We start from the raw sequence: 19,599 nt of genomic DNA on the forward strand, positions 1-19,599 counted from the left end.
GGTGGGCGCTAGAAACAATATCATACGAAAGCTGACTGGCACAACCTGAGGATCACAACCAGACACAGTGAAGACATCTGCCCTTGCGCTATGCTACTCTGCTGCTGAGTACGCATGCCCAGTGTGGAACACATCTCACCACGTGAAACAGTGGATGTGGCTCTTAATGAGACATGCTGCATTATCACGGGGTTTCTGCGCCCTACACCACTGGAGAAATTACACTGTCTAGCCGATATCGCACCACCTGACATCAGCCGGGAAGTAGCAGCCAATAGTGAAAGGACCAAGGCAGAGACATCTCCAGCTCATCCCCTGTTTGGGTATCGGCCATTACATCAACAACTTAAATCAAGAAATAGGTTTCTAAGATCTACAGAGACACTCGCTGGAACACCTCAGCAAGTGAGAGTCCAAAAGTGGCAGGCTCAAACCCAGAACCTCAATCAGTGGGAGATACCAGATGAGAGACTCCTCCCTGGGCACACAGAAGACTGGGCGACTTGGAAGGCGCTGAACAGACTGCGTTCTGGCACCACGAGATGCAGAGCCAACCTTAGGAAACAGGGCCACAGAGTGGAATCCTCGACATGCGAGTGTGGAGAAGAGCAAACCACTGACCACCTGCTGCAATGCAACCTGCGCCCTGCCACATGCACAAGGGAGGACCTTCTTGCGGCAACACCAGAGGCACTCCAAGTGGCCAGATACTGGTCAGAGGACATTTAATCAACTACCAAGCTTTCAAACTTTGTGTTTTGTTTGTTTGTTTGTTAAAAAATACAACTGTTTGGTTTGCTCCTGGCACAATAAATAAATAAATAAATATGTGTTTAATTCTACTCTAATGCCTGTGTGCTTTGGGTTTTAATGTACACACTGTGTATGTACATTAAAACCTTTGAGTCTTCTCTGGGAGAGAAGAAGTGGAATATAAATACAAACATCATTATTGGGTTGTTGTATATGTTTTGATTTTATTGCTGTGTTGTGTTTTCCGGGCTTGGCCCCATGTAAGCCGCACCGAATCCCCATTGGGGAGATGGTGGCGGGTAGAAATAAAGTTTATTATTACTGTTGTTGTTGTTGTGTGTTTTCCAGATTGAAGGATTCTTTCCTGAACTAAAATGATCAGTAGTCTGGAGACCATGAATACCTCTGAGGAGTGGCTTAAAGAGCTGGGTCTGTTTAGCTTCAGAAGAGAAGGTCGAGAGCCATGCTGAAATATTAGAAAGGATGACATAAGGAAGAGGGAGCAGGCTTGTTTTCTGCTGCCCTGGTGTCTAGGACTCAATGGAAAAGAGATTCCACCTCAAGTTTAGGAAGACCTGTAAGAAGAGCTGTTCAGCAGTGGAACTCTCTGCCTCGGGATCTGGTGGAAGCTCCTTCCTTGGAGTGCTTGGATTGTGCTGGCAAGGGGGTTGGACTGGATGGTCCATGTGGTACCTTCTGACAGGGCCTTCTCGGTGGTGGCCCCTCGGCTCTGGAACTCTCTCCCGTTGGAGATTAGATCTGCCTCTTCCCTTCTGACTTTCAGAAAGATGGTAAAAACCTGGTTTTGGAATATAGCATTTGCAGAATGATGATCGAGTCAATAACGGCTGCCCACACCGGCGGATGGTGATTAATTTGTGATTTTATTCCGACGACCTGGCTTTTGTAATTGTGTGATATCGTATGATCTGTATTTTAATGTATTGATGTATTATGATGCTATTATGTTTACTATATTTGTGTTGAATTTTCTGCTGTTAGCCGGCCTGAGTCCCTCTTCGGAGGTCGAGAAGACCGGGTTATAAAAGCTCTAAATAATAATAATAATAATAATAATAATAATAATAATTCTATGATTCTTAAAAGGTCTGGTTAGTGGTCCTTAAACCACTGGCTACAAATCCACAGCAAGGGTCCAGAAAGACCACAAATAGTTGTAAACAAAGGACCAAAGGACCCCAAAAAGGTTCATTATGCAGTATTGAACAGTATAATTCTGTGCTAGGGAGGTGTGTGTCTCAAAGTTAGCAAAGAACATTCCATCTGCAAGACAAACCAAAACCCACAGTTGGGCCAAAACTTTTCAGAGGATCCACCCAAATGTCTCATATACACATTTACGCACTTAAGGCTGAATGTAGCTTAGGAGCACAACCACACTGAACGCATCCAATCCACGCTGATCTTGTTTCGGTCGCACATCTTGAGATCTCATTAGGTATATGCAAACACTCCGAAATCCAAAACATACGCAAATCGGAAATAGACCACATGACTGGTGATATACATGCTTTGCTTCACGAACAAAATATTGCAAAACAAAAAAGTGTCTGAAGTACACCCTCCAAAATCTTGCATTTGAGATACATAGATATAGATATACACACATACACATATATACAAGCAAGAATTCCAAAATCTGAAATACTCCAAAAGATGGCTGGGAAAGCAGCCCCTTTGCTTTCTGGCCTGACCCAAACTTTGTTTCACACACAAACCTATTCAAAAATATTGCGTAAACACGACCATCAGGCTGGGTGTATTTCTCAATAAGCACTTGCAAACATTCCCAAACACTTTCCAGTCCCAAGTGTTTCAGAGAAGAGATGCTCAACATGCTTTGAAGCTGCAAGGCTATTCAACGCTAATCAAGCTGGTCAACTGCAACATTCACACTTGTCTCCAACAGACAAGAGTTCTTTCTCCCACCCTGGACATTATACAGATTATAAACCCCATTTGCCTAGTTTCCAACAGACTTCACAACCTCTGAGGATGCCTGCCATAGATGGGGGAGAAAGGTCAGGAGAGAATGCTTCTGGAACATGGCCAGACAGCCCGGAAAACTCACAGCAACCCAGTCATTCCGGACACGAAAGCCTCTGACAACACAATAATAATAATAATAATAATATCCTTTTACTTCCTTGCCTGAATAGCTTCAGCATTGCCTCACACCGCACAAATGCAATACACACACACACCTATGCACATACACACATATAAAAATCAATACACACACATGCCTGGGCACATGCAAAAGTATACACACACATATAGAAATATAAAAATACACATTATATATATATATATATATATATATATATATATATGTATATGCACATATCTACACACACACACAGAAATATCTATATATACATACACACACCTATGCACATACAAATACATATAGAAATATACACACATATATATACACATCTATGAACATACAAATGTATATACATATATATAGAAATATACATATGCACATTTTATATATGTATATACATATACCTATATACACACATACACACACTAATGCACATCCAGGTGTATACATAGAAACACATATAGAAATAAATATACATGCACCTATATATACACATCTATGAACATACAAATGTATATACATATATATATAGAAATATAAATATGCACATTTTATATATGTATATACATATACCTATACACACACACAAGTGCACATCCAAGTGTATACATAGAAACACATATGGAAATAAATATATACAGACACACATATATATACACATACCTATAGACATATAAATGTATATACATATATATAAAATATACATATACATATTTTATAGATGTATACACATATACGTATACAGACATATATATAGAAATAAACGCACACTTATAAACATCCAAATGTATGCAAACACATATAGAAATAAATATATACAGACATGTATATACACACACCTATGCACATCCAAATGTATATATACACACATACTTATGAACATACACAAATGTACATAAACATGCACATATATAGAAGACATACACACACCTATGCCCATCCAAATGTATACATACACACAGACACACATAGATACCTATGCACATACACAAGCGGATAAAACACAGCTATGCACATACAAATGCATACATGGGAATATACATAAACACACACACACATATATATATGTGTGTGTGTGTGTATGTATATACGTACACACACATATAGAAATAAACACACTATATACACACACCTATGGACATCCAAATGTATACATACACACATACCTATGAACATGTAAACATGCACATATATAGAAAACATATACACACCTATGCCCATCCAAATGTATACATACACACAGACACACATAGATAGATACCTATGCACATACACAAGCGGATAAAACACAGCTATGCACATACAAATGCATACATGGGAACATACATATATATGTATATAGAAATAAATATATATTATATATAAATATATATAAATATATGTATATTATATATGTATATACACACACACACACACACACACACACACACACAAATACACAAAAACACACAACATATAAATATACAAATAGAGCACACACACACACACATTGCCTCAGGAAGGCCTTTCCCTTGGAAGTCCCCAATCTTCTCCCCTAGCCCTCCCTGAATAGTAATAATGATGATGGTAAGGCCAGGCTTCCCTCTGGTTCTCTCCCCTGCCCGGGCCACTCACACCTCGAGGATGTATACACACACACACACACACAAATACACAAAAACACACACACATTGCCTCAGGAAGGCCTTTCCCTTGGAAGTCCCCAATCTTCTCCCCTAGCCTTCCCTGAATAATAATAATCATAATCATAATAATAATGTATTGTCGAAGGCTTTCATGGCTGGAATCACTAGGTTCTTGTGGGGTTTTTTCGGGCTATATGGCCATGGTCTAGAGGCATTCTCTCCTGACGTTTCGCCTGCATCTATGGCAAGCATCACCTCACTCCCTCTGAGGATGCTTGCCATAGATGCAGGCGAAATGTCAGGAGAGAATGCTTCTAGGACATGGCCTTATAGCCCGAAAAAACTCCACAAGAACCTAATAATAATGATAATAATGATGATAGTAAGGCCAGGCCTCCCTCCCTCCCTGGCTCCCATGCTGGGCCACTCACACCTCGAGGATGTGTACATACACACACACAAATACACAAAAACACACACACATTGCCTCAGGAAGGCCTTTCCCTTGGAAGTCCCCAATCTTCCCGTCTAGCCTTCCCTGAAAAATAATAATAATAATGCCAGGCCTCCCTCTGGCTCCCTCCCATGCTGGGCCACTCACACCTCGAGGATGCGGTCCCCCTTGCGGACTCCGGCCCTCTCTGCGGCGCCTCCTCCCAGGACGGCGCTGACGTGCTGGAGGGGCGCGTAGAGCTCTCCGTGGATGCTGCGCAGCTGCCCGCCCTCGCTGACCTGCCCGCGCACGTTGAACCCGTAGCCAGACTCCGACTTCACGATCCGCACCACGCGAGGCCCCGCAGGAGGAGGCCCAGATAGGCCCGACGAAGGAGGAGCAGGCACCGAGGACGAGGACGAGGGAGCCGCAGCCGGGGCCAGGGCCGCCGAGGAGGAGGACGACGACGAGACCGAGCCTCCTCCTCCTCCGCCTCCTCCTCCCCCGCTTCCTCCCCTCAGAGGGCCCGGCAGCACGGAGCGCGGCAGCCCTTCGCCCGCCTCGTCCGCCATCTTGGCGCGAGTGAGTGAGGAGAAGCAGCCCTCAACGCCGCCGCGGACCCGATAGGCGCCCTCGCTCTCGCGCCGTCACGCGACCGGCCACGCCCCCCCTCCCGCTCTCCCTTCACCGCCCTCGCCGGCTTCCGTACTGCTCCCCCCTCCTCCTCCAACTGGAGGAGACGGCGCATGCGCAAGCGGATTTCCTCACTCAAGCATGCGCACTAAGGCACCGCGGAGGAGGAGGAGGAGCCAAGGTGGGGAAAGCTGGACTACGTTTCCCAGAAGGCCACGGGCGCGCAGAGGAGGAAGCAGAGAGGATTGCTGTAGGGATGCACATACCAATACACAGAGGGGGGTGTGTGTGTGTGTATAGATAGATAGAATAGATTAGATAGATAGAATAGATAAGATAGAATAGAATAGATAGAATGAATAGATAGAATAGATACACACACATATATATACACACACATATACACACACATAGCTAAACACACACATATACACACACATATGTACACACACATATACACACACATAGCTATACACACACAAGCACACATATATATAGACACATACACACACATAGCTAAACACACACATACACACACAGACACACATGTATGTACACACACATATACACACACATAGCTAAACAACCACATACACACACATAGACACACATGTACACACACATATACAGACACATAGCTAAACACACACATATATGTACACACACATATACAGACACATAGCTATACACACATATACAGACACATAACTATACACACACACATATATACACACACATACACACAAATATATACACACACATACACACACACACACACAAAATATACATATACACATGCATGTATATGTATATACAAATACCAGTGCATACATACCAATACACAGAGGGGTGTGTGTATACACACACACACATATACACATATCTTTGCACACACACACAAATGTATGCATACACACACAGAAATAAATATGCATATACACATATACATGTATGTATATGTATATGCACATACCAGTGTGTACATAACAATACAGTGTGTGTGTATATATACATCTTTGCACACACACAAATGTATGCATACACACACAAAAATAGACATATACACATATACATGTATGTGTATATATATTCACATACTAGTGCATACACACATATAGAAATATGCATATACACATATATGTGTGTGTGTGTATACACATCTATGTACATACAAATTTATACATGCCCACACATATAGAAATGCACACACCTATACACATACACATGTACACATACCCACATATAGAAATATACATATATACACACATAAGTATGTACATACACATGTATATATATATACGCACATATAGAAATATACCCCTATACAAATGTATACATGCCCACATATATAGAAATATGCACACATATATACGCACTCAACTATGTACATACTAATATATACATACACACATATAGATACACACACACATAAACATGCACATGTATGCATATCCACACATATAGAAATATACATACATACACACACAACCATGTACGTACCAATGTATACATACACATATATAGAAATAAATATATACACACATATGTGTATATACACATACCTATACACACTCATAGAAATATATGCATTGCATATACACGTATCTATGCACAAACACAAATGTACACATACACATATAGAAAAACACATACACACATACCTATGCACATACACATGTATTCACACACACACATATATATATCCACACACAAAGATGTATACGTTCACACGCATATATACAGAAATAAATTTACATATACACCTTTTATTGTAGGAATTGTAGGCTTAGATATTTTGCAGTGATAAGCATTAATAGTCCTCTAGTCCCATTAGAAATATTATTATTATTATTTACAGCTTGTATATTCCAACCTTCTCTCCCCGCAGGGGACTCAGGGCGGATTACAGTGTACACATATATGGCAAACATTCAATGCCAATTTTTGACATACAAACATATACAGACATACACAGAGGCTATTTAACTTTTCTGTCGCTTTCATTGTCCATCTGCGACGCTAATGAAGCACTTCCGCATTCCCCACATGCTTCCCCGCTGGAATGCTTTACTGGAGTCTTCTTTATGGCCTCATAAATCAGTTAATTTAGCCTCCCCACACGTTAAGGTGGTACCTAATTTTCCTACTTGACAGATGCAACTGTCTTTTGGGTTGCAAAGGTCGACAACAGGCTACACACAATTGGTTGGAAACCCACTCCAACCCGGGCTGGCTTCGAACTCATGACCTTTTGGTCAGAGTGATCTTAATGCAGCTGACACTCAGCCAGCTGCGCCATTGGGATGGGGGTGGACTACAACTCCCACCCTCCTGGATCAAAGCTCCACCAGTTCATAGGGTTCTTTGGAAGTGGGAGGACAACAACTCCCATCGTCCAAGGTCAATCCCCTCCCCAAACCCTTGCAGTATGTTCTGTTGGCCTTGTTGCGTCTGTGTAACAAGCTCAGTCAGGATCCATTATTGGTGGGGTTCACCGCGCTCTCTGGATGTAGGTGAACTACAACTCCCAACCTCTCAAGTCCCACAAGTAGTTTAAGATGGCTGTGATGAAGGGTCATTCGAATCCACACTGAGCAGGGAATTCAAACCCGTATCTCTATAGTTATAGAAGAAGAGCAGTCCAGACTCAATCAGACATACTTTAAACACAATTGAGCATTTATTTATATATACACACACGCACACATTATGCTAAGTTACACAATAGGCACATCAGATTTTATTAAATGTGGCCCTATTGAAAAATAATATTTTCCCCTCTTGATTGGGTTCGAAGCAAGGAAACCTAGGTCTGTTTACGTCTGACCTTCTTTGGAAGGGCGCAAAAGGGAGGCTTTCAACAATGCATCCATAATGAAGACGGCCAAATCTCTCACACCAGAAGCGACTTGCAGTTTCTCAGGTCGCTCCTGACACGGCAAAAAAAAAAATCCATAATGAATAGTGGATTTCGACTGTCCCTTGTGCATTCCTAGATCCTGGGGAAAAGGGGCCTCGGCCACATTCGGAGGGGTGCCGACGTTTCCCCCGGCGGCTGCGGGTTCGAGAAGCGGCAGGGCAAAGCGGCTGGCGGCACGGGCTCCCGAGAAGCTCGGAGTGGGTTCCTCTTCCTTTCCAAGGTTCAGGTTTCCACCAGGCGGATGAGCGGCAACGGCTTGGGGCTCACGGGCTTGGCGAACCTCTTGCTGAAAGAACAAGGGAGAGCGGGAGGTTAATAATATAACCGAGGGAAAGAATAGGCTAGTACCTGGAGTGATCTGTTAAGGAAAGAAACACATTTTGAAGGAAATGAGTTTAAAACCTATCTAGCGGAAAGAACAGTCTCCTTAAGAGTTGTTTTATGAAAGACTATAAATGTAACCACTGAAGAAATGTACCTCTAGGAGTTAGGAAACACTGAAACCATTAAGCTTCCATACTTTAATAAACTTATTACAGTTTCTCTTAAATCCAAGCCTCTGTTTTGTAAAGGTAAAAGGTAAAGGTTGTGCCCGACTCTGGGGGTTGGGGCTCATCTCCATTTCTAAGCCAAAGAGCCGGCGTTGTCCATAGACACTTCCAAAGTCATGTGGCCAGCATGACTGCATGACGCACCCTTACCTTCCCACTGGAGCAGTAACTATCGATCTACTCACATCTGCATGTTTTCTGCACACTGCTAGTTTGGCAGGAGCTGGGGCTAACAGCAGGAGCTCATGCCGCTCCCCGGATTCAAATCTGTGACCTTTTGGTTAGCAAGTTTAGCAGCTCAGCGGTTTAACCCACTGTGCCACCAAGGGCTCCTAATAATTGGAGCACCCTTACTTTCCCACCTATCGATCTGCTCACATCTGCATGTTGTCGAACTGCTAGTTTGGCGGGAGCTGGGGCTAACAGCAGGAGCTCATGCCGCTCCCCGGATTCAAATCTGTGACCTTTTGGTTAGCAAGTTTAGCAGCTCAGTGGTTTAACACACTGTGCCACCAAGGGCTCCTAATAATGTAATATAAAATATATAATAATATAATATACTTATAATATATAATATGATATCATATATATATATACACTAGCCATCCCCTGCCATGTGGTGCTGTGGCCCAGTCTGTGTATATGTGTTCTGTGTATATATCTGTGTATATGTGTATATATGCGTGTTTGCATATGTATATGTGGATTTGCACATGTGTTGTAAATGTACTTTTTTGTTTTTTGGCTTTTTAAGTCTCTTCTGCTGTGCTTTAATGAGTGATGGTCACTCGCTGGCCTGTTAGGTGTGTTCTGTCCAAATTTGGTGTCAATTCGTCCAGCGGTTTTTGAGTTATGGTAATCCCACAAACGAACATTACATTTTTATTGATATAGATTATTATTATTATTATTATTATTATTAAAACAGACAATTGGTTAACAGAACATGAGCTGTAAGATGGTGATGATGATGATGATTATTATTATTAAAATAGACAATTGGTTAACAGAATATGAGCTGTAAGATTATTATTATTACTAGCCATCCCCTGCCATGCGTTGCTGTGGCCCATATGGGGGTTCCTGTGCGGGAGGTTTGGCCCAATTCTATCGTCGCTGGGGTTCAGAATGCTCTTTGCTTGTAGGTGAACTATAAATCCCAGCAACTACAACTCCCAAATGTCAAGATTCTATTTTCCCCAAATTCCACCAGTGTTCACATTTGGGCAGATTGAGTATTTGTATAGAGTTTGGTCCAGATCCATCCTTGTTTGAGTCCACAGTGATATCTGGATGTATGTGAACTACAACTCCAAAACCAAAGGACACTGCCCACCAAATCCTTCCAGTATTTTCTGTTGGTCATGGGAGTTCTGTGTGCCAAGTGTGGTTCAATTCCATCACTGGTGGAGTTTAGAATGTTCTTTGATTATAGCTGAACTATAAATCCCAGCAACTCCAACTGTCAAATGACAAAATCATTTTTTTTTAGTGAAGGACATACATTGGGTTGTTAGGTGTCTTGTGCCCAAATTTGGTGTCAATACGTCCAGTGGTTTTTGAGTTCTGTTCATCCCACAAACAAACATGACATTTTTATTTATATAGATTATTATTATTATTTGAAACACAACAAGATGAGTCCACAGCAGACACTCTGCTGGCTGTTGGATTGGATCACACGTCAGACATTTCCCAAGTGTCTAGGACTGTGTGATGTATTGGCGAATGATGCGTGCAGATCCCAGTAAGGTGGCCTTTTGCAGCAGGTATAGATGGTCGTTTTGTCAGAGCTGATTGTGTTTAAGTGCAGGCCAAGGTCTTTAGGCACTGCACCCAGTGTGCCGATCACCACTGGGACCACCTTTACTGAATTGTGCCATTATTATTATTATTATTATTATTATTATTATTATTATTATTATTATTATATTGTTATTATATTGTTATTATTATTATATATTATTATATTGTTGTTTTGTTGTTGTTATTGTTGTTATTATTATTATTATTATTATTATTATTATTATTATTATTATATCCCCTTTTGTTGCTTGGCCATCCGCTCACCTGCTGGCATACTCTGATTTCGACCGGGACTTGGTGCTAAGGGTCCCGGGGTTGGTTTGCTTCTCGATGAGGTGCTCCATGCGGTCGTGCATCTCCAGGTTCTTTTGAAAAGGCAGAAAGTGAGAAGAGATCAGAGAAGAGGGGGAAATAAGGAAGATTAATCTTTGTATTGTCGAAGGCTTTCATGGCCGGAATCACTGGGTTGTTGTAGGTTTTTCCGGGCTATATGGCCATGTTCTGGAGGCAATTTTTCTCCTGACATTTCGCCTGCATCTATGGCAAGCATTCTCAGAGGCAGTGAGGTCTGTTGGAAGTAGGAAAAATGGGTTTATATATCTGTGGAATGACCAGGGTGAGACAAAGGACTTTTGTTTGCTGGGGCTAGCTGTGAATGTTTCAGCTGATCACCTTGATTTGCATTCAATGGCTTGGAAGCGCCTGGGGGGAATCTTTTGTTGAGAGTGATTTTATGTGCCTGTTTGTTTCCCCTCTGTTGTTTTACTGCGGTAATTTTTGAGTTTTTTAATACTGGTAGCCAACAGAGGGGAAACAAACAGGCACATAAAATCACTCTCAACAAAAGATTCCCCACAGGCACTTCCAAGCCATTGAATGCAAATCAAGGTGATCAGCTGAAACATTCACAGCTAGCCCCAGCAAACAAAAGTCCTTTGTCTCACCCTGGTCATTCCACAGATATAGAAACCCATTTTTCCTACTTCCAACAGACCTCATTACCTCTGAGGATGCTTGCCAGAGATGCAGGCGAAACGTCAGGAGAAAAATTGCCTCCAGAACATGGCCATATAGCCCGGAAAAACCTACAACAACCCAAAGATTAATCTTTGTTTTCACCAACAACAAAACCACAAAGTGCCACTAGAGGGCAGCAGAGCAAAGGGAATGTCCGATCAATACAGGATGGAGATGTATATATAATATACGCACAGCCTTCCTTTTGAGGCATTGCGATGCCTTACCTCGGCCTCCAAGTAAGCCACCCGCTCTTTGAGCTCCTGAATGATCGAGTCTTTGGACTGAATCACCGTCTTGGAGTTCTGAAGCTGCGGAAAAAAGAGCGGAGAGTTCTCAAAGGGAACGGCCAAGTTCGGAGTTACGATGATTTGTTTACCATATTTACTGCGAGTCTTCCAACTCTAGGATTCTATTATTCTCCACAAACCTGCTAATGTCTATTGAGGTTGAGTGGCCAACTGTTGGGAGGGCTTCCATTGTGCCTTTCCTGCATGGTTGGACTGGGTGGCCCTTGGGTTCCCCTTCCAACTCTATGATTCTATCATTCCATAGCTCTATTCTTCCACAAACCTGTTAATATCTATTGAGATTGAGTGGCCATCTGTCGGGAGGGCTTTGCTTTGATTGTGTTCTTCCTACATGGCAGAAAGGAGGTTGGACTGGATGGCCTTTGGGGTCCCTTTCCAACTCTAGGATTCTATCATTCTATAGCCCTATTTCTCCAAGAACCTAATTTCTATTGAGGTTGAGTGGCCATCTGTCAGGAGGGCTTTGATTGTGCTCTTCCTACATGGCAGAAAGGGGTTGGACTGGATGGCCTTCGGGGTCCCTTCCAACTCAAGGATTCTATCATTCTATAGCCCTATACTTCCACAAACCCGCTAATGTCTATTGAGGTTGAGTGGCCATCTGTTGGGAAGGCTTTGATTGTGCTTTTCCTGCACAATTGGACTGGGTGGCCCTTGGGGTCCCTTCCAACTCTGGCATTCTATTATTCTATAGCCCTATTTATCCACAAACCCACTAATGTCCATTGAGGTTGAGTGGCCATCTGTTAGGAGGGCTTTGATTGTGCTTTTCCTACAAGGTAGAAGGGGGTTGGACTGGATGGACCTTGGGGTCCCTTCCAACCCTAGGATCCTATTATGTTATAGCCCTGTTCCTCCCTGACCTTGCTAATATGACAAGGCTTCAGTGTTAGTTTGCCTCAGTGTATGAGAGATGTCAGACTGAGAAAGCCCTCAATGTGAGAAGGCCTCAGTGGAAGAAAGGCTTCAGTGTGAGATAGACCTCAGTGTGTTAGTAGGACTCAGTATGACAAGGCCTCACTGTTAATTTGCCTCAGTGTATGAGAGGTGTCAGTCTGAGAGAGCCCTCAATGTGAGAAGGTCTCTGGGAAAAGGCTTCAGTGTGAGGTAGGCCTCAGTGCATTAGTAGGCTTCAGTATGACAAGCCCTCAGTGCTAGTTTGCCTCAGTGTATGAGAGATGTCAGTCTGAGAGAGCCCTCCATGTGAGAAGCTCTCTGGAAGAAAGGCTTCAATGTGAGGTAGGCCTCACTGTATTAGTAGGCTTCAGTATGACAAGGCCTCAGTGTTAGTTTGCCTCAGTATATGAGACGTCAGACTGAGGGAGCCCTCAATGTGAAAAGGCCTCAGTGGGAGAAAGACCAGTGTGAGGTAGGCCTCAGTGTGTTAGTAGGTCTCAGTATGACAATGCATCAGTGTTAGTTTGCCTCAGTGTATGAGATATGTCAGTCTGAGAGAGCCCTCATTGTGAGAAGGCCTCTGGGAGATAGGCTTCAGTGTGTTAGTAGGCCTGTATGACAAGGCCTCAGTGTTAATTTGCCTCAGTGTGTGAGAGATGTCAGTCTGAGAGAGCCCTCAATATGAGAAGGCTTCTGGGAGAAAGGCTTCAGTGTGAGGTAGGCCTCAGTGTATTAGTAGGCTTCAGTATGACAAGGCCTCACTGTTAATTTGCCTCAGTGTATGAGAGGTGTCAGTCTGAGAGAGCCCTCAATGTGAGAAGGCCTCTGGGAAAAAGGCTTCAGTGTGAGGTAGGCCTCAGTGTATTAGTAGGCTTCAGTATGACAAGGCCTCAGTGTTAGTTTGCCTCAGTGTATGAGAGATGTCAGTGAGAGAGCCCTCAATGTGAAAAGGCCTCAGTGGAAGAAAGGCTTCGGTATGAGGTAGGCCTCAGTGTTGCAGTAGGCCTCAGTATGACAATTTATTTATATATTTTGGGAATTTTTAACCCCCTAGGGGGAACTCAGGGCGGCTTCCAGCCAGCACATATTCGATGCCTACAGTTCAACACAGTAAAATACACAACAACAATAATTATACATAATTAAAACATTAATACAATAAAATCTAATAGGCCTCAGTGTGTTAGTAGGCCTCAGTATGACGTGACCTCACTGTCAATTTGCCTCAGTGTATGAGAGATGTCCATCTGAGAGAGCCCTCAATGTGAGAAGACCTCAGTGGAAGAAAGGCTTCAGTGTGAGGTAGGCCTCAGTGTGTTAGTAGGCCTCAGTGTTAGTTTGCCTCAGTGTATGAGAGTTATCCGTCTGACTGAGCCCTCAGTGGGAGAAAGGCTTCAGTATGAGGTAGGCCTCAGTGTGTCCTCCCTGACTTGGCTCATGTCTATTGAGGTTGAGTGGCCATCTGTCGGGAGGGTCCCTTCCAACTCTAGGATTCTATTACAAAAAAGAAGGCCCAACCTGTTCGATCATCTGCCGGACTTTGCGCTGCTGGCTCTTGAGCATGTCATCCAGGTGGTGGATCTTCTCCCGCAAAGTGGCCACTTCCTTCTCCAGTTTGGCCGACCTGGAAGAACGAAGGGACCATGATTTATAGGAGTTTGAGGTCCTGGGATGTATAGTTCACCCCCAATCTAAGAGCTGCACCCTGAACTCTGCCAACGATGGAATTGGACCAAACTGGGCACACAGAACCCGCATGATGAACAAAAAATATTGGAGGATTTTGAGGAGTTGTAGTTTGCCTACATCCAGAGTGAACTATAAATCTAAGCAATGATGGATCTGGACCAAACTTGGCAAGCATACCCCACATGCCCACATTTGAATACTGATGTGTTTTGAGGGGAATTGGCCTGGACATTTTGGAGTTGTAAGTATTGGGATGTATAGTTCACCTGCAATCAATGAACACTCTGAACTCCACCAAGGATGGAATTGGAACAAACTGGGCACACAGAGCCCCCATGACATGCAAAAAATATTAGAGATCTCTGAGGAAAATTCACCTTGATTTGGGGGAGTTGCGGGTACTGGGATTTATAGTTCACCTGCAATTAATGAGCACTCTGGACTCCACCAAAAAAGGAACTGAACCATACTTGGCACGCAGAGCCCCCATGATCTGCAAAAATTACTAGGGATCTCTGAGGAAAGTTCACCTTGATTTGGGGGAGTTGTGGATACTGGGATTTATAGTTCACCTGCAATCAATGAGCACCCTGAACTCCACCAAGGATGGAATTGGACCAAACTTGGCACACAGAGCCTCCATGACCTGCAAAAAATACTAGAGATCTCTGAGGAAAGTTCATCTAGATTTGGGGGAGTTGTGGGTACAGGGATTTATAGTTCACCTGCAATCAAGGAGCACTCTGAACTCCACCAATGAGGGAATTGAACCAAACTGGGCACACAGAGCCCTCATGACCTGCAAAAAAATACTAGAGGTCTTTGAGGGAAATTCACCTTGATTTGAGGGAGTTGTGGGTATTGGGATTTATAGTTCACCTGCAATCAAGAAGCACCCTGAACTCCACCAAGGATAGAATTGAACCAAACTGGGCACACAGAGCCACCATGACATGCAAAAAATACTAGAGGTCTCTGAGGAAAATTCACCTTGATTTCAGGGAGTTGTGGGTACTGGGATTTATAGTTCACCTGCATCACTCTGAACTCCATCAAGGATGGAATTGGCCCAAACTTGGCACACAGAGCTCCCATGACGAGCAAAAAATACTAGAGGTCTCTAATGAAAATCCACCTTGATTTGGGGGAGTTGTGGGTACTGGGATTTATAGTTCACCTGCAATCAAGGAGCACTACGAACTCCACCAAAGAGGGAATTGAACCAAATTTGGCACGCAGAGCCCTCATGACCTGCAAAAAAATACTAGAGGTCTTTGAGGGAAATTCAACTTGATTTGGGGGAGTTGTAGTTCACCGACATGCGGATAGGACTGTGAACCCAAACACCGATAGATGGATCTGGACCAAACTTGGCACACAGACCTGATATGCCGAAATTTGATTACTGGAGGGGTTTGGGAGGAACTGACCTTCCTTTCTGGGAGTTGTAGTTCACCCAAACACTGATGGGCCTGGGCAAACTTTGCGTACACACCCGATATGCCAAAATTTGATTATTGGAGAGGTTTGGGGGTAACCGACCTTCGTTTCTGGGAGTTGTAGTTCACCTAAACACGGAGGGACCTGGGTAAACTTTGCGTACATACCTGATATGCCAAAAATTGATTATTGGAGGGGTTTGGGAGTTGTAGTTCACCCACAAGTAGAGAGAACTGTGACTTCCACCAAAGATGGAACTGGACCAAACTTGGCACACAGAACCCAGATACCTAACTCAACCTACTGGAGGAGTTTGAAAGGACTGATTCACCACAGTGGGAGTTGTAGTTCACTTACATCCAAATAGCACTGTGAACCCAAACACCAATTGATGGATCTGGACCAAACTTGGCACACAGACCTGATATGCCAAAATTTGATTATTGGAGAGGTTTGGGGGGAACTGACTTTCCTTTCTGGGAGTTGTAGTTTACCCACAAGTAGAGAGAACTGTGGCTTCCATCAAAGATGGACCTGGACCAAACTTGGCACACAGAACCCACGTGCCTAACTCAACCTACTGGAGGGGTTTGAAGGGACTGACTCACCATAGTGGGAGTTGTAGTTCACCTACATCCAGAGAGCACTGTGAACCCAAACACCGATGGATGGATCTGGACCAAACTTGGCACACAGACCTGATATGCTGAAATTTGTTTACTGGAGGGGTTTGGGAGGAACTGACCCTCCTTTCTGGGAGTTGTAGTACACCAGAACCAGAGAGGTGACCTCCACTGATGATGGATCTGAACCTGGACCAAAATTGGCACACAGAACCCACATGCCTAACTCAACCTAGTGGAGGGGTTTGAAGGGACTGAGTCACCACAGTGGGAGTTGTAGTTCACCTACATCCAGACAGCACTGTGAACCCAAACATTGATGAATGGATCTGGACCAAACTTGGCACACATATCTGATATGCTAAAATTTGATTACCGGAGGGGTTGGGGTGGGGGCAACCACTGACTTTCCTTTCTGGGAGTTGTAGTTCACCCTACAGCCAGAGAGCACACTGAACCCCACCCATGATGCATCTAGAGCAAACTTGCCCAACATAACGAACTTGAAGTACTGATGGAGTTTCAGGGGATCAACCAGGCATGATGGGAATTGTAGTTCACCCACAACCTTATGCATCGTTTACAATTAACCTGGCACGCAGTACAAGGAAGTATTTAGAAGTGGGAACGCGGGGCCTTAACGGGGGCCGTCCCTACCAAATCAGGTGAGGACGCCAAGAGAAACCCGTCCTCTGCACACACTTCGACTGCTGCAAACCACGAACCGCACCCCAAAATTGCACCCCTCATTTTGGCCGGCCCCCCTTCCCTCCTTCCTCACCTTTCCTGTTCCGCCAGCCTGTCTCCCTCGAGGCTCCGCAGCCGCTCCAGCTCTGACTCGCCGTCTTGCATCTTCTGCAGCAGGACCTGGTGCTCCTGCAAGCGAGTTGGGACACATGAAGCGCCTCGCCGAAAGAAGCAGAACACCCAGGGCGGGCCCCGCAAGAGAGAGGCGCACCTCAGGACTCGGTCCGGGGAACAGGATCTTTCTGGCCTGTTTCCCCGCAAAAGGAGGGCTTCTCAACTACCCTGAAAACCTATAGTTCACCAGAGGTTCCCTAAGCAATGATTATTTTTTGATTACACCACATCGGTATAGCAATAGAAAGGCCTCAGAGTGTTAGTAGGCCTCAGTATGACAAGGCCTCAGTGTTAGTTTGCCTCAGTGTATGAGAGATGTCAGACTGAGAGAGCCCTCAATGTGAGAAGGCCTCAGTGGGAGAAAGGCTTCAGTGTGAGATAGGCCTTAGTGTCTTAGTAGGCCTCAGTGTATGAGAGATGTCAGTCTGAGAGAGCCCTCAGTGGGAGAAAGGCCTCAATGGAAGAAAGGCTTCAGTGTGAGATAGGCCTCAGTGTGTTAGTAGTCCTCAGTGTATGAGACGTCCGTCTGAGAGAGCCCTCAGTGGAAGAAAGGCTTCAGTGTGAGGTAGGCTTCTGTATGACAAGGCCTCGGTGTTAGTTTGTCTCAATGTATGAGAGATGGCAGTCTGAGGGAGCCCTCAATGTGAGAAGGCCTCCGTGGAAGAAAGGCTTCAGTGTGAGGTAGGCCTCAGTGTGTTAGTAGGCCTCAAGTGTATGAAAGATGTCAGTCTGAGGGAGCCCTCAGTGGGAGAAAGGCTTCAGTGTGAGGTAGGCCTCAATGTGTTAGTAGTCCTCAGTGTATGAGAAATGTCAGTCTGAGAGACCCCTTAATGTCAGAAGGCCTCAATGGAAGAAAGGCTTCAGTGTGAGGTAGGCCTCAGTGTGTTCGTAGTCTTCAGTATGACAAGGCCTCACTGATAATTTGCCTCAGTGTATGAGAGATGTCAGTCTGAGAGAACCCTCAATGTGAGAAGGCCTCAGTGGGAGAAAGACTTCAGTGTGAGGTAGGCCTCAGTATGACAAGGCCTCAATGTTAGTTTGCCTCAGTGTATCAGAGAGAGAAAGTATTCAGTGTGAGATAGGCCTCAATGTGTTAGTAGGCCTCAGTATGACAAGGCCTCAGTATTACTTTGCCTTAGTGTATGAGAGGTGTCAGTCTGAGAGGTGTGGGCAAAACATTAGGAGAGAATGCTTTTGAAACATGGCAAACTTTTGGTCAGCAAGTTCTGCAGCTCAGCAGTTTAACCCACTGTGCCACGTGGAAATGGAAGGCGGCAGGTTAACAACAGCCGGGTCCTCTCCATCAAGAAGATAAACAAGGTGAGGCCGTCGCGAGCAAAGCGACCCTTACCTTCTCCATCCCTGTGAGAAGCCTCTGCAGTTCGTCCAGCTTCACGTCTTTGCCTTCCAGTGCCATTTCCGCCTTCCTGAGAGCCGCACCGGACTGTTCCGCTTCCCTGCGGTAATGGGAGATGGAAGTCTGGAAAACCAGAAGGAAAACCATATTGGTTTGCAGAGGACTTTGGTATTATTATTATTATTATTATTATTATTATTATTATTATGTGACTGTAGTTCTCCGTCGGGAGGCCCTTCATGCCTCTCCTTTCCGGCATGTTTGGGGAACGGGAATCTGACCTCGTAGGCCGCCCGGTCCGACTGGTGCCGCTTCTCGGCCTCCTGCAGCTTCGAGAAGAGCCTCCGCGTGGTCTCGCGCATGATGGAGATGTCCTCGCTGGGGTACGCGGGGTCGTCCTGCCGGCAGACGGTAGGCTGGATCAAATAGGATGCAAGGAAAACACACCTGAGCACAGGTATTGCGTGAGACAGGGAATGGCAATGGCCTCCCTGCTCACTCTCTCACCCCAAAGCATCATCTTGGTGGCAAGGTTTGCTCAGAAGGTCCACC

General features: G+C 44.4%; 2 protein-coding genes across 4 annotated transcripts in view; both read right to left on the reverse strand.

Moving 5' to 3' along the window:
* Nucleotides 1-5,610, reverse strand: part of SNX27 (sorting nexin 27) — a 40,266-nt gene extending 34,656 nt beyond the window's left edge. For both annotated transcript variants that reach the window (XM_067472330.1, XM_067472329.1), the window contains exon 1: nucleotides 5,111-5,610. In XM_067472330.1, the coding sequence (XP_067328431.1) occupies nucleotides 5,111-5,514 (404 nt within the window). In that variant the 5' untranslated portion in view covers nucleotides 5,515-5,610. The remainder of the gene's footprint in view (nucleotides 1-5,110) is intronic.
* Nucleotides 5,611-8,233: 2,623 nt separating this feature from the next.
* Nucleotides 8,234-19,599, reverse strand: part of TUFT1 (tuftelin 1) — a 45,219-nt gene continuing 33,853 nt past the window's right edge. Inside the window, exons 6-12 of one of the 2 annotated variants that reach the window (XM_060758088.2) lie at nucleotides 19,329-19,445; nucleotides 19,042-19,170; nucleotides 17,611-17,705; nucleotides 14,596-14,701; nucleotides 12,097-12,180; nucleotides 11,117-11,217; nucleotides 8,234-8,781 (exon numbers count right to left, since the gene is read on the reverse strand). In XM_060758088.2, coding sequence (XP_060614071.2) covers nucleotides 8,718-8,781; nucleotides 11,117-11,217; nucleotides 12,097-12,180; nucleotides 14,596-14,701; nucleotides 17,611-17,705; nucleotides 19,042-19,170; nucleotides 19,329-19,445 — 696 coding nt within the window. In that variant the 3' untranslated portion in view covers nucleotides 8,234-8,717. Of the gene's footprint in view, nucleotides 8,782-11,116; nucleotides 11,218-12,096; nucleotides 12,181-14,595; nucleotides 14,702-17,610; nucleotides 17,706-19,041; nucleotides 19,171-19,328; nucleotides 19,464-19,599 lie in introns of both variants that reach the window. The other variant, XM_060758087.2, reaches the window with a different exon arrangement.

The sequence above is a fragment of the Anolis sagrei genome, chromosome 12 (genome assembly GCF_037176765.1).
Source record: "Anolis sagrei isolate rAnoSag1 chromosome 12, rAnoSag1.mat, whole genome shotgun sequence".
Classification (NCBI taxonomy): domain Eukaryota; kingdom Metazoa; phylum Chordata; class Lepidosauria; order Squamata; family Dactyloidae; genus Anolis; species Anolis sagrei.